The sequence below is a fragment of the Equus quagga genome, chromosome 18 (assembly GCF_021613505.1).
Source record: "Equus quagga isolate Etosha38 chromosome 18, UCLA_HA_Equagga_1.0, whole genome shotgun sequence".
NCBI lineage: Eukaryota > Metazoa > Chordata > Mammalia > Perissodactyla > Equidae > Equus > Equus quagga.
This window is the reverse complement of record NC_060284.1, coordinates 48,265,187-48,281,052: the sequence shown is the minus strand read 5'-3', so window position 1 is coordinate 48,281,052 and position 15,866 is coordinate 48,265,187. Positions and strand designations below refer to the sequence as shown.

The window sequence follows — 15,866 nt, the reverse complement described above, 5'->3', positions numbered from 1 at the left end:
ATAAGAGGAATCGAGGGTGATTCCCAGCTTAACTAATACGACCAGACGTAAGGCTGAGAATTTGTAGTTGTAACAAGTTCCAGGTGGTACTGATGTTGCTGGTATAGCAACACCTTGAGAACCACTGCCCTAAGGCAAACTCTAGAATATAAAAGTCAGGCAGAGGAGGAGTCGGTAAAGACAACTAAAAAGAAGAAGTCAGTGAGGTAGGAGAAAAACAGGAGTGTGGAAATCACTGAGTGTTTTGGAGTGTGTCAAATGCTCCTGAAAGGTCGAGTAATATAAAGAATAACCATGGGATTAGGTAAGATGGAGATCACTGGTGATCTTGACAAGAGCAGTTTCAGGGCATGGAGGAGATCAAAGCCAACTGAAGTGAGTTATGTCTAGAATGACTGAAGAGGAATCAGCAGCAGCAGGCATACATAGCTTTACCCAAGAGTTTTGCTGACAAGAATGGAAAAATGGGATTGCAGCTAGAGGAAGACGTGTGACTAAGGGAGAGATTTTTTTTCTAAAAAAAATTAGACATACTAGAGCATGTTGATTTGCGAAGGATAATAACTCTGTAGCAAGAGAGAATTTATGATGCAGGAGATGGGGGCCTAATTGCAGGATAGAGAAGTTTAAAGAAGGTGAGAGCACATGACATCTGGGGCAAACCCTGAGTGGCAGAGTTGACCTTGGATGTGAATAGGATTACCTCATCCACAATGACAGGAGAGAAGAGAAAGAATATAGATACATTGCCAGGTTGGTTGATATGTTTGGTATTGGGAAGATGATCAAGTCTGACTGCAAAGGCATGGATGTAATGACAGAACAGAAAATCCATTCCAGAGAAACAGGAGATCAAAACAAGAAGGGGGGGACTGATTGTTTAAGGTGACAGCGTCAGTTGATTAGAGGTCTCAATGAGGTCAAATAATTGCTTGGTAGGTACAAGAGAGTAATAAGGTAGAACAGGAGGTGGTGATCTAGAGAGGGAAGCTTGAAACCTAGATTTTGAGAGTGGTAAAAATTATTGGTGTTGGCAAGGTCTAAGATATGACCATGGGAGTTGCTGAGATGGAGAAGAGAAAAAGGGGAGGAAACAGGGTGCTCGAGAATCAGAGAGGACAGCGTGTTGGATGGGTCATCCAGGTGATATCACCAAGGGAGGTGACATGGAAGACCATCCAGTGTGTCAAGGGAATGATTGAGGAATCAGCAAATGACAACTACTTGGGGACATCGTAGTACAGTCTGGTGGCACGAGCGTCAAAGGAACGGCAATTTTTAAAGGAGAAAAAAGTCATTTTGAAACAAGAAGGGCGCCTACTGCACCCTACTCCTTCACCAAATTTAGTGATCTGAGATACTGGAGATAAGAGACAATAATGTGACTCCACTCTAAGCGGTAAATTAAATTTTGTTAAGGGTGATAACATTTAAAGAAGTTCAGAGTAGGAAGAGATGAGCACACACAGTGGGGAAAGCTTTATGGGAGAAGTGGTCTTGAAGAATAAACGAATTTCATAGATTTTAAGCTCTAAGTTAGGATCACCTCAGCTTACCCTCATTTTACATGAGGAGACTGGAACCTGGAAAAAGTCAAGCAACTCCTCTTCTCTGTGTTTTATTACGCTGCCCTCCAGATGTGGGGAAGAGAAAAGAGCATTTTACGCCAAGAAAAAAAAAGAATGTGTTCAAAAGCCTGCAGGTAGAATTGAGTAGGAATCCGGTGTAAATAGATCAGAGTGTTCTCATTTGGTAGTAGTACAAGATGGTGTTTGGAAAATACAGTAGAGTCAGGTAGCAAAGGTTTGGATCTTTGCAAAATAAAAATGTACTTGTCAGAGTTTGCTGTGATAATACCGCATAAATCCTGTAATGGCTTAGAACAACCAGTTTTGGGGGCTGTGGGTCCACTGCGGCAGCCTCTGCTCCAGACCGCAGGCCCCTGAGATCTGATGGTGCTCATCTCTTCCCAACTCATGTTCTGTGACACCATGTTGAGAGCTTGAGTCGACCATGGTGAGAAATCAGCAAATGCTGCAAATGTGCAAATGGTACAAACCAGGGCAGTTTTTCTCCAGAGAGTCAGTCGTTAAGCTTTTACCAGCACACCACCAGCTGCAGGTAGAGTTCAGGTGTATTCTGGGTACCACAGTGAAGGAGCCGCCACCCTCTGGGGTCGGCTGTCCTAGTAGCAGAGGGTCAAAGCTGAAGAGAGGTGAATGGGAACACGTGCCGCCACTCACAGCCTCCGCTCAGCACTGGCACACTGCCACTCACACACACGTATTGTCAAAGCAAGTCCTGTGGCTGAGCTCAAATCAATGGGGCAGAGAAATGCACTCCACCTACAGGGAAGGCATGCTCAGGGAGGACATAAATAAAGCCATGCTCTGAGAGGAAGTAAAACAACTGTGTTGTGAATAAATACTGCAGTCTGCCTCAGCAGAGAAACGGGGAACCGTTCCAGGTTCCTCAGTTCGGTCAGACCCAGCAGCACTGTTCAGATGATACTACTAGTAGGGCCATCCCAGTTGTTCTATTAGATATGAAACATTAAAATACCTCTGTATCAGCTGGTGACCAGCCTCTGCTCCAAGCCTGTCAAGTTCTCCCTCTCCCCGCCCCCAGCCCCTGGTGAAGCGCTGGGTAGGTTCAGTGGGATAATAATCCATCTCAATTGTGGGAGGCAGTATGGCAGGGAGCAGGGAAGAGTATCGGCTTTCCCTGCCTCCTTCTACAACAGCAGGGTAGCACGGGGCACGCTGTTTAACCCCGCTCTCTCTCCTTGTTTCCTCTTCTGTAAAAGGGAAGTAATGGTATATATATATATCACAGGGCTGTGAGGATTACATTAGTCAGTGTATGTAAAATGCCTAGAGCAGTGCCTGGCACATGATAAACTCCATATCAGTATTTAATACTACTAATAGTATTAGTGAGTAATTAGTACTCATTAGGCTGGTAAGATGCATTCATATAAAACAATAACACACATATGGTAAGAATTCAAGTGAAAAGATACATCAAACTATTAGAATAATTGCCTGTGTAGGGAGTGGTGACCAAAGGGAATCAATACATTAAAACACTGATCACTGAGCTCCACCCCCAGAGATTCTGTTTCTGTTTTGGTCTGAAATAGGCCTTGTCTGGCATGTGCCCTGGGAATCTCTATTTTTCCAGGGGATTATGATGCACAGATGGATTTGGAACAGACTGGCTAGTTGTCTAGGAAAAACCCACTACTTACACAGAATACTTCTGTGGCCTGATGTATGTGGGTTTTCCCACACCAAGAAATTCTGCAGCACCAGCTGGCTGTCCTACAATTCAGTTCAATTCTAACACTAACCACAGTCAGTGCAAACTCTAAAGGTTAAAGGCTCAGTCTCATAAGACTGCCCCCCACTTCAGATGCCAATCGCAAGTCCAGGTTGTCACCTGTGCTTCTGACCAACCAGCTACAGATTAGGGTTCCCAAGACCCCCTTCTAGGATTTAATAATTTTCTGGAACTCACAGAATTCATATATTATTATATAATAAAAGATGTGATAAAAGGCACAAATGAATAGCCAGATGAAGAGATACAGAGGGCAAGACCTAAAAGGGTCCAGCAGATGAGCTTCTGTCACTGTGGAATTGGAGAGCACCATCCTCCTGGCACATGGATGTGTTCACAAACCCAGAAGCTCTCTGTACCCTGTAGGGATTTTTCTGGCGGCTTCATCATTTAGGCATGATCAATCATTAACTCAATCTCCATCTCCTCTCTCCTTCCCAGAACATGGGGGTGGGGCTGGAAGTTCCAAGCTTCTAATCGTGGCTTGGTCTTTCCAGTGACCAGCCCCCATCCTGAAGCTATCCAGGAGCCCACCAAGAGTCACCTCATGAGATCAAAAGACACTCCTATTCCCCAGGAAATTCCAAGGGATTTAGGAGCTCTGTGTCAGGAACCTGGGTCAAAGACCAAATATTAGAACAAAAGATATTCCCTGTGCTCTTAACTCTTAGGAAATTACAAGGGTTTTAGGAGTTCTGTGCCAGCAACCAGAGGCACAGACCAATATATGTATTTGCTGTTATCTCACAGTAGTAGAAACATGATGCTCCTTGTGGAATCTGACACACTTAGGTGCACATCCCAGCCCTGCCACTTCAGTCTCTTGGACAAGTCACTTAACTTCAGTTTTCTCACCTGTAAAAAAGAGATACTAATACTATATTAGTTAGGACTCTTCAATTTGTAACTGAGGGAAGTGAAACTCAAACTCTACACAAAAAAAAGTTGAGGGAGATTTATTGGTGCTGAAAAGCAAACCACAGAGAAGTGGACATGGTGCTAGCCCAGGGCCGACTGGATTCGGGCACTCCGGCTTTTTGGGAGTGTGTTTGTGTCTGATCACCCATCTCTGTGGCCACCCTCCCTGCCTCCACCTTGCCCCATCTTTACTTGTCCCTGTTTAGTTTTATCTTCTCCTACAAAGGACAACCTATGTCCACGTGGCAGGGACCACAACTATAGAGGTCCAAGATTCCGATTCTTCCAGATTCATAACCCAGTAGACTAGAAGGGATCATACCTGTCAGCCTAAGTGGAAATATCCTGCTGAAGGGCCTGCATTGGCTTTGCAAGGGTCATGTACCATCCTGATGGCTGGGGCCAGGGATGTTGTGACACCAGAAGTATGTGTGGTAGGAGTGGATGTGGAGGTGGGCATGGAAAGAGTGCTGAGCATACAAAGATTATAATTACCATAACCCTCAGCTCGGAGGATTTTATGAGAACCAAGTGAGAGTGGTGCTTGCCTGCAGATGGCAGATGCTCAAATCGTGCTCCCCCCTCCTTTCTTCTCTTGATGATTGAATGCAAGAAAAGATATTTAAATGTGATGATCTAAAATAAAATTCTTATTTCAATTTCCCGGAAATTTGGGAAATACATAGAACTGCAGAGATGTAGATTACTTTTGCTCACTCCTTCACCAAATTTAGTGATCTGAGGATTTAATTCTCTGGCTTAATTTATCTACAATTACTACACCACTTTTTAGAACTATAAATATGGTAGTTGAACCAAAGAAATTCTTAGGATTTTGTCCTGATTAGTTTTAAGAAATCTTTCAGAGTCAATGTTTTATTATATTGAACCTTGTTGATTTAACGGAAAGAATCCTGAAGACCCAGTTATAAGTTCATTCCATCACAGGCAAGTCACTCGATTTCTTAGAATCTGATTTTTTTTCATTTATTTTTAAAAGGAGATACTAATAGCATCCGCCCTGTCCATTTCATAGGGTTCTAGTGAGGACCGATATTAGGTAAAATCTCTTTGTAAAATGTAAAGATATAACACTGGAATTAATAAAAGCCTTTGTTCCTTTAAATAAGCTCTTTAAAAAGGAAAGAAGAAAAGCTTCCCAAGTTGGTTTATGTTCTCATATACTCTGGTATGACCTTGAATGTCTTTGAATAAAATGCCCATGTGGTATAATTTAAACTTTCTCTCTAACAGAACCAGAAACTTATGCCCCTGTGAAAATTCCAACCCAGTCATTGCTACAGGATGTTGCAGGACAAGCAAGGAAAGAGAAAGTGAGGTTACCTCGCTATTTGCTGAGTTCCAAGCCCAAGTCTCAACCTCTCGAGAAGGTAAAACAGACATGGGAACAAATTCCCCAGAGCCAACCAGCATTTTATGTAATCCTGACTCATTGAGGTTATGGATTTCCAGCCACTGTGTACTGCTGTTTACTGTACGTACCATCTCCCCATGAAGGCCTTCAGGTCACACAGAGAGAAGCTAAGGCAGTGCTTTGCTGGAGCCAGCTCCTACAGGCTCATGAGAGGAATTTTATGAACCAGGTGTTAAACCATTGGTAGCTTGAAATCAGCCATGCTGGGAGTTCTTATACCATAGAAATCAGCAAATGTTACTAATCAAGGTTCTTTTTGGAGAGCCAGTTTGCCAACACCACTGGCCAAGGGGATCATTGGCCACCCTTCTCATGACTCTTGGGATAAAATCCAATGACTCAGCATGACTGCTAGCCACGGCCCTGGTTGCTTCTTTACCTTCACCTTGTCCCAAACTCGCTATACTTCAGCCACTGTAGGTTTCTCTTAGTTCTTTAAAAGCACCAAGTTCATTCCTTCCTCAGAGCCTCCAAGATTAGGATTCCATCTCAGCTCTGCTGGGAAGCCTTTCTCGAGCCCACCAATCAAGTTTTGATAGTTATCCTTTGATACTTTCATGGCACACTGTGTTCATTGCCATCATAGAAATTATTGCAAGGTATGTGACTGATAGGTGTTAGGTGTGCTGCTCAAACTCTAATGTGCACATGAATTACCGAGGGATCTTGTTAAAGTATAGATTCTGACTCACCGGGTCTGATGTGGGGCCTGATATTCTGCAGTCCTAACAAGCTCCCAGGTGAGGTCAGTGCTGCCCATCTGGGGAATAACAAGGATGTAGGGCAGTGATTCTCCAAGTGTGGTTACCCGAACAGCAGCATTGGCAGCACCTGAGAACTTATAACTGCAGTTGACGGGCCCCATCCCAGATTTACTGATTGGGAAACTCTGGGGGCAGAGTCAGCAGTTTGTATCTTAAGGAGTCCTCCAGGGGATTCTGATGGGACCTACAGTTTAATAATCGCTGGCACAGAGGAAAGAGCACACACTTTAGAATCAGACAAACTTGAGTTTGAAACTTTACTCCACCGCTTACCACTTGAGCAAATTATCTGTCTTTTAATTCTCTGAACTTGAACTTCTTTATCCTTAAAACAAAGCCTAAAATACTTGATTACAGTGCTGTTGTAGGGATTATGTGAGACTGTGAATGTTTATTTCCTTCCCCAGCCAAGTGGTTATTTTCCTCTGCTGACAGAGCCTTTTTCGTATCTTGAGAATGCAAAATAGAACCATTTTATTTTATTACTTTTTCTTAATGCAAAGGTGCAAGATTCTGTTGGAGGAAGAGTGAGAACATCCTCGGTTGCTTCTGCTGCCATTAATAACGCAAATTCATCCCCTTTTGGATTTCATCTCCTCCCACCGTCAGTGAATTTTGGAGTGCTTGAAGAAGGGCACACCTATGAAACCACTGTGAAGCTCAAGAATGTTGGAGTGGACTTCTGCAGGTGAGGCCGGGGCACCAAATGTCTGCTCAGGTCACCTTCCACTCTGTGACTTGTCTTTGGACACCTACATCAGTGAATGTTTATTGAACTGAACTGTAATTATACCTTGATTCTTGAATCTCCACATCATTCATTCAATCATTTACTAATTCATCTGTTCATTCATGCATTTGTTCATCCGTTCATTCTTCAACAAATCAGTATTTACCAAGCCTCAACTAGGTAGTAGGTCCTTTTTTGCTCTTCCATTAATCATTATTCATACTTTGGTAGAAGCAACTCAAGGCTTGATCTGCACTAGCAAAAAATGAAGGGGCTGGCCCCCTGGAGTAGTGGTTAAGTTTGGCACCCTCTGCTTCTGCGGCCCAGGTTCGGGGGTTCAGATCCTGGGTGTGGACCTACACCACTCATCAACCATGCTGTGGCAGTGACCCACGTACACAATAGAGGAAGATTGGCACAAACGTTAGCTCAGGGCTAATCTTCCTCAGGAAAAAAAAAGAGAAGGGGAAGTTGTATACAAGTATTAACAATAACTAACGCACAAAACTTGAAAGTCTATTTCTCAAATCCACTGCCAACTATAATATCAGCTGACGTTTGTTTGCACTTTATGATCTAAAAGTGATTTTAATTACATTATTTATGCATAATTGAGGCAAAAAGGAAAAAAATTTAACCTAAGTCATTAGGATCATTTTGACTCCAAAGATGTGACTTGGAATTAATAACAAATACCTTAACTCACAGTCTATACTCTCAGTTGAAAATACGCTATATCTGGGGTTCAATGACAAGAAAAAGAGTCAGGCCTTCATTTTCAGATCAAGGCGAATAGAATTTCAGAGCTTGTAGAGAGCTTAGAGATTATTACAAAGGAACAAACTGAGTAACTTGTTTTCAGGTCTTGTAGGCTACAGCAGGGCTGGACCTCAGATCTCCTGAGGACCAGTTCATTGGAGGCTCCTTGCTTTATCAACACAGCTGTGGTCCCTGCTTCATGTGGGAGGTGGGCCCTTCCCATTGGTTCAATATACCATATATCTATACTATGACAACTCCATTACAAAATCGCTTCTATTCTATTTTGAATTAAACTTAAGCATAATGTGGGAGTTTTTCCCCATAAAAATGTTTGTTGAAAGTGAAATGCTTGTTTCAATGGCCGAGTTATTCTCAGTGTAAGGGGCAAGTCCTTGAAGAATCTTTGTGATTCTGGACTTAGGATCGGAAATCAGATGGAGCAAAGCCACAGGAGCATGCAATTTAAGATTTTAGATGAGGCAAATCCCCAACTCCAGGAATCATGTTTGCTTCCTCAGAAACAACCTGATGAGGGACCCAAGCCACCAGATCAGACATTGTTGTTTTCTTAGATTGTTGCCAACAAAGTGGGTAGGGAGAAATAGAGATCAACTTCAAACTAATAAAGCTCATCCATGCAGATCCTGTCTGGCCAGGATAGAATTTTAGTTTTAGAGATTTTACTCCTCAGCTTGAATTCAGCCACTACAGGGCAGACAGCAAAGTTGATGGTAGAAGGAGCGAGTCTGGGGTCAATATGGAGGTAAGTTTCCTCGTTATTTTAATTTACTCCAAGTCTCTGACCTTCAGGCAGAACCCACAAACCACAGGAAAGGAAGGGGATCAATAGGAACCACAAGTTCTCCAACATTTTCTGAGCCTTTTGTTTCTCTTCTCTCCAAACATGCAAACCCCATACCACGACAGAGCAAGACTGGCTCCCATGCTCCGCTGCTTTCCAAAAGAGCCTTTCTTCTTCCGCTTAATGATCTGGCAGCCAGCATTTTGTGTTCACGCTGGCGGCTACGCTGCAGTGCACACACCAGCCAAACATTCACAGTACTCTGCCCAGGCCCAAGCTGCTTGTCAGCATCCAATAACAAAAGGGTGAAACTCAGGTTGGAGTCCGTTTGATGCTGATGAAAACTATTGGAAAGGCGGTTGTGAAATGGGCCCCGGATTCTGCTCTCCAATGAATATTGTGTTGTTTGTCTAATGGTATGGACCCCCTGCTCCTGTGTAGCGAATATTAACCCCTTCCTGATTTTATAACATCCACGTTCATCCATTGCTCATGTTTTTCATTATGGCATAACTTTATTCCCATCTTTTTGCCTGGTAGGTTTAGGGTGAAGCAGCCCCCACCCAGCACAGGATTGAAAGTGACTTACAAACCTGGGCCTGTAAGTCTGATGTGCTGTCTATTGTGTGTGTTTGTGTGTGTGTATATGAATATGTGTATGTTTCCAGTGAAGTGGGCGTTTGAATCATTCTACCCATTCAGTTTAGACCATGTATAAGTCTAATTTTTCTAGTATCGTGAGCAAAAGATTCATGGTAGTGGTACAATATGTGGCTTAATGTCACTTCATATAATATCCATGAGTCTGATCCTATGTGTAAATAGAGTTAAACTTCCAGATGGAAACATTTATGAAGTTCACCCCACTTGTCTCAATACTAAAGTTATGTACAGTTGTATGAAAAACACCTTTTTAAAAATTATGATTTAACAAGCATTGGAAAGCTCCTTATCTAAAGATATCCTGTAACAAATCCTGCAAAGTGAAAAATCCATTGGAAAAATAATTATTCCATTCTTCATATTTTATGTAAATCTGGTTTGTTCTCTTGGTATTTGCCAGATAATATTATTTGATGACATACTAAGAAATAATAGTATATTAAATTCATCAGCTGCCTCATTTCTCCAAAGATTTCTGAAACACAAATTTTAAAATGTCAACCTGTTCTGACCTTATTTAATACATTCCCCAAAATGAGGAGTTTCGTATAAAATATGCGTATTGCCTCTTTAAATTGTAATTTCAGAAATGTAATATGATGTAAGCAAAAGTTTGTCTCAAAAGATAATAAAATCACACTTATAAATCTTAACATTTATTTCTTGGTCAGTGCATCATCTTGCTGCTTTAATACTCATTTCACTCAACAAACTTTGAGTTCTTCCCATGTGCCACTGACAGTGCCTGGGTACAGGGGGTGTTAAAAATGAGTAAGACACATAAGGAGCTTACAGAGCTGGGCACGCAGTGGGCACTCAAGAGATGTATGATTGAGTGACAGATGAAGTGAGGATGTCTGGTAGATACATGAGCCATTCAGCACAGATGACATGAACAGGCTCATGGGAGCGCTGAGCAAGGGCATCCAGTCCCATGACCAGCACACAGTGCTCACTGAGACCTGAGATCTCAAAGCAGCCCCAGTTGTTATATGTTGACACAGAAGGGTTAGTTCGGTATAGTGCAAAGTCAGTTGGCTTCTTGTCATCACTGTGCTACCAAGTAGCTCAGTGATGTTGGTTAATTAATCCTCTGTGCCTTGCTTCCTCATCTGTAAGAGAAAGAGCTTAGACTGGATAATTTCTTAGCCCTCTTTCAGCTCTAATGTCTTATGATTTATAAAACAGTAATATGCAGGCTGCAGTTCCAAAAAGAAATACATTTAGGGATTGGGTCCACTAATTCATGAGTACCTCTCTGAAACAGTTCATGATTCTACTGTGTCAAGAGTTCAGAATCTTCACAACATAAAGCGAAAACAAAAATCAAAGCAAGCTCTTCTTCCACTGTTCTGGGAAGTTAGCAAATCTTTTTCATTTAAAATAGGGATTATGCCAAAAGCCGAAGTGACTGCTTGATCAACCTTTATAGGTACTAAAAACCCAGCGTGTGTTCTTTGAAGCTCACTCTATACTGTTAGTTTTTTTCAGGTCTTTTTTTTTTCTTTTTGATGGTAGACTTTGGCTCTGGCAAAAGTATAATCTATAGACTTCTCCATATGTAAATCTAACCACTGTTCACCTTGGTTAGTTGCCAGCGCTAAATGAATATGCTCAAAGCCTGGGTAAACCTGTGTGCTGGCAGGACTCCAGCTCCCCTTGCGCAGGATGTCATCATCCCCAGCCCTGCTCTGATTGTCAGGCCTGGAGGACCGAGGGCCTGATTCTCAGAAACACAGCATTTGGACACCCTCCAGTATGCAGACGTTCACAAGCATATTGTTGAAAAATTGAAACATTTTTCAACTCTATTATTTATAAAAGTATATTAAAGAAAAAAAAATTCCACTTTTATCTAATTGCTTTCCATGTGGTAGTTTCTGATTTATTTTTTCCAGATAACTGTTCTCAAGTCTGCTTTTTAACCCACCTCCCGGAGAGGCAGCTTAGAAACATAAACAGCTCTTTCTTTCCTGGCTAGTGTTCTCTTCAAGGAACAAGGCAAGAAGCCCATTCCTTGCTGTGTTTCTTCTTCATTGTAGATCAGGTTTCTTCTTTGTTGGTGCAAACCTCATCCATTTAGCTTTCAGACCCAAGCAGTTTGGCATTTAAACTAATTCTGTCTCCCTCTACTGGCTTTGTCACGTTACAGGGCTTACATTAGGAGTACTATAAAGCAAGGGGCAGGGCAGGGAAGGCGTGGGTTTCACCCAGTCTCTTAGATTAAATTTATTTATCTTAAATTTATCTTTACCTGCAAGGATGCCAATAGACAGAAATATACTACTGGCATTCAAGAAATAGCACAATTATGGGCATTGTAGAAGTTTGCCTTGAGTGCAGCATCAGTATTCTGGCATTTAGTTTTCTTATGCTTTTTCCTGAATATCACCTGGTTTTCTCCTTCAACAGTTTATCCTGGGTCCCATTTTACTCAATGGAATTCTACCTAACTAATCAACAAAGTAATTCTTCTAAATACTGTAACAGCTATTGTTCATTAGTGCCAAATTTCTAGATGAGGAAGCAGGATTAGAGAGTTTAAGTAACTTGCCCAAATTAATGTTACAAAGAACAATTTGGAGCCAGCCGTGGTTGCCTAGTGGTGAAAGTTCGGCAGGCTCCACTTCAGCGGCCTGGGTTGCGGGGTTGGGTTCCTGAGCGCCAAACCACACCACTCGCCTGTCCATAGCCACGCTGTAGGAGCAGCTCACATAGAACTGGAAGGACTTACAACTAGAGTATACAACCATGTACTGGGGCTCTGGGAAGAAAAAAAAAGAAAGAGAGGAAGATTGGTAACAGATATTAGCTTAGGGCTTATCTTTCCCAGCAAAAAAAAATAAAAATAACAAGTTAAAAATAAAAAGCAATGTTGTGTTTAAAAAAAGAAGATTTGAACTCCGATATGTCTGATCCTACAGCTACATTATGTTTTATAGGTGGCAGCTGGTTTGCAGGCAGAACTGAAAGTGGAGTTATTTACCATGGTTGTTGGAGAGGATGGTGCCAAGGGATCAGCACACATCTCTCACAATATTGAGATTATGACTGAGCATGATGTCCTGTTCTTACCTGTGGAAGCAAATATCCTTTAAAGTTCAATTTGCGTAATCATAGATAGTGCAGAAATTATATATGAGCAAGGAGAGCAGGGAAGTCAAAATGCTGTTTTCCAACTGCCTAACACCCACATCTCCATATCTTCATTAATTGTATCTTTAAAACCATAGAGGTAAGTTTCTTAGCACAAAGATTGTCTTCACTGATCTTTGAAAGCATCTTAGCAAAAGGCCTGACACATAATACATGGGCAGTCACTGCAAACTGAATAAATGTCAATGTTATTGGCTATTTATGGGATATCAGACAATTATTTTTTTAAGAAAAAGCAAGTCTTTGTCATCAATAAAACTTGTAATCTTGTCGAGGGGTAGGAGATAGCTTTTTATTATAAAGACTGGATGGATATTCACTAAATTGCACATAGATTCCTTCATATTGGTGTCTCTTGCATATAGATGTCACATTGATATCAAGTACCTATTATATGCAAGGTGCAGTATGAAATATTTTATCATATGTAAAAATGAAATTTGGACTCTATCTTAAAAGACTTATGTAATCTAGGATCAGAAATAAAATCTGCACCGTGATTCCTATATTATTTTGTCCTCCAATGACATGAATCATATATACTTTGTGTTATATATCTATTTGATATTTGAGCTGGGTCTTATAGAATGCAAAAACTCTTGATGAAAGGAGACAAAACAGAAAGAATAAACAAACCCATAGCAATAGGAAAGCTCTGGGTGTTTGGGAGGGTTAACAGGGAGTTCAATTTGTGGAGAGCTTGGAGAGCACTAGAAAACATAGTGGGAAAGTTGGTTAGAATCCAGTTGTCGAAGATTTTGAATCCTTGGCTTACTCTTTAATATATAAGCAACAGTGAATCATTGAAGGTTTCTGACCCAGTGGGTGATATAATCAGCATATCCTTATAGAAATGAATTCACTGTTATGGGGCAGGATATGATGAAGGAGAAGAACCTTCAACATATGCAAAAAACCATTGGAAGGCTACTTCAATAGGCCAAGTGTAAAGACAAGAACTATTGCGTGGCGACAGTAGACATGGAGGAGGGACATGGATGAAAGACACTGGCAGGAGGAACTGTAAAACTTGAGGTGGAGCCCACTGATAGAAGGAACTAAGAAGACATGAGTTCACCTCCAAAGTTTTGGGCTCAGGTAGTGAATCATGGATATGCAGGACTGGATCCCACTTGGGGAGTCAGAGCTGGAGATATAGTAATTTTAAGCATCATCTACACAGAGGTGATGATTGAAGGGATGGGAAAGGAGCAGAAATTTGGGGTCTGTTTAGGGAGTAGGAGGAAGAAGAGGAGCCAATGGAGACAGAACAAGCAATTAGAAAACCGTGAAATATCTCAGAAGCCATAGAAAGAACTTCAAGGAAAGTAGGGACATAGTTGACAGATGCTATAGAGATGTCAAGGAGAATTCAGATTTAAATAGGACTGCTAGATTTGGTTAGGACACAAACTAAATTGCTAAAGATAAAGAATGACTGTGTGTTAAGAAAGCAGAAACATTGAGTATGGATACCCTTTCAAGAAAATTTGTTATTAAAGGAAAGAGCAAGAGAATATGGTGCCTCAGGGAGGCAACAGAACAAAGGAGAGATTTTCAGTTTAGTGTAGACTTAAATGTGCTTGTAGGCTGAAAAGAACGGATCAGAAGAGAAACATTAAAAATACGAACGGGAGGAAGTAATTAAAGCAGCAGTATCCAAAAGACAGCAAGAGAATACTCAAGACCAGAGCTGAAGGGTTAGTCTTGGCAAGGAGGAGGGTGAAGATGGCTAAGGATCCAGGTATTTTGAGATGAAGGAGAAATTTAGGGGAACTTGTGTTAGATGGCCTTGATTTCAATAGAAATGAAGTCAAATTCCTGTGTTCATTTATTCTTTCAAAGATAATATGGGCCTCTAATGTACTAGACACTGTTCTAGGCACTGGGAATGCAGAAATGAACAAGAGAGACAAAAATCCCTGCCCTTATGTAGCTTACGTTCCCGTGGGAGCACAGACACAGGAAATAAGTAAAATATGGACTCTGATGGTGATAAGTACAATGCGGAAAAATATAAAGTGGGAAAGGGGGTACAGGGAGAGCTAAGGAGGATTGCAATTTAAAATGGGGTAGTTAGGAAAGCCTCACTGGGAACGTGACTTTTTTTTTCTTTTTTCTTTTTTTTGATGGCAAGGTTCTTCTGTGGTGACAGAAGGAAACTAACCAAGGAACCAGTATTTTTCCTCCGGGAATTAAGTCCTCTTATATCCCCCTTACACAGGTTATGGATGCTGATCCAGAGTATCTGAATCCCTGCTGCTGATCACAGCAATTAAATCATTTTGCCTTTATGCTAATATTTCTATTTCCTTGCTTACGGAGATCACTTGTCAGTTAGGCACAGATAGATGGGGAAAAGAGATTGATTACCTCTTTTATCTACTTCCAGTGTCAACAATGATAGTTCACAGCCCATTTCCCAAGATCTATCCCCCTCCCCACCAAAAAAGCATGAAATCTGGACGTTGGTATGGTTTGGGGTCTAGTTATGGTGACTGATGGCCCCTGTAGAAAGGCCAGTCACAGTTCACAGAAACATATACTAGGAGGGACAGACAGAGGAAATTCCATGAGATGGATAGCCACCCTTAATGCCCTAAGCCTGAGCACATAGAATTTGCATTAGATAGAAAGTACCTACAGCTGAGCTAATGATGCTAGAGAAGAGACTCTGATTCTAAAATGTTATCTGAGTTTGTATATACAAGTCATTTGGTCATGAAAATCATAATCCTTAATGAGTTTTTTACCAGTTTTAACAAGCAGCAATTATGATAAGCGATTAAAAGATTTTCCCCAGGAAAAAGAAAACCCCACGATCCAGAGGACTTCTACAATTTCTTCTGCTAAACTTGGAGTCTTCATGTCTCGTAAAGTTTCTCCTTATTAGGTCCAGTAAGTAATAAATGGGAATTTGATTGTTAACCATTCAGATTTGAGGGCTTAGACCTCATGTTTATTCCCCTCTTCTTACAATGAGCCATGCAGTCTGGTGGAATGAAAATATTTGGTTTTAATAACTATAATAGCTACCCCTTTATATACATTCATATCTAATCCTCATACCATATCTATAAAATAGATATTATTTTCCTCTCTTTATAAATAGGGAAACTGAGGCTCAGAGAATCTTAAGTAGAAGTAAATCTAACCTACTTCCATGTGATTCTAAAGTTCATTCATTTAAGAGCTGTTTTCAGTCTTGAGCTGACTTTCCAAAAAGCAGGAGCACAAACACAAACACAAACACCAGGATACCCTTCTGGACTTGAGAATTCACAAGCATGCCAG

The 15,866-nt window shown here is 41.2% G+C and overlaps 1 protein-coding gene across 7 annotated transcripts in view; it reads left to right on the top strand.

Annotated features, from left to right (window-relative positions):
* SPAG17 (sperm associated antigen 17) overlaps positions 1–15,866 on the top strand; it is a 209,397-nt gene that overhangs the window by 181,305 nt on the left and 12,226 nt on the right. For all 7 annotated transcript variants that reach the window (XM_046645074.1, XM_046645076.1, XM_046645075.1 and 4 more), the window contains 5 exons: positions 5,515–5,651; positions 6,963–7,147; positions 9,294–9,354; positions 12,359–12,503; positions 15,326–15,470. In XM_046645074.1, coding sequence (XP_046501030.1) covers positions 5,515–5,651; positions 6,963–7,147; positions 9,294–9,354; positions 12,359–12,503; positions 15,326–15,465 — 668 coding nt within the window. In that variant the 3' untranslated portion in view covers positions 15,466–15,470. The remainder of the gene's footprint in view (positions 1–5,514; positions 5,652–6,962; positions 7,148–9,293; positions 9,355–12,358; positions 12,504–15,325; positions 15,471–15,866) is intronic.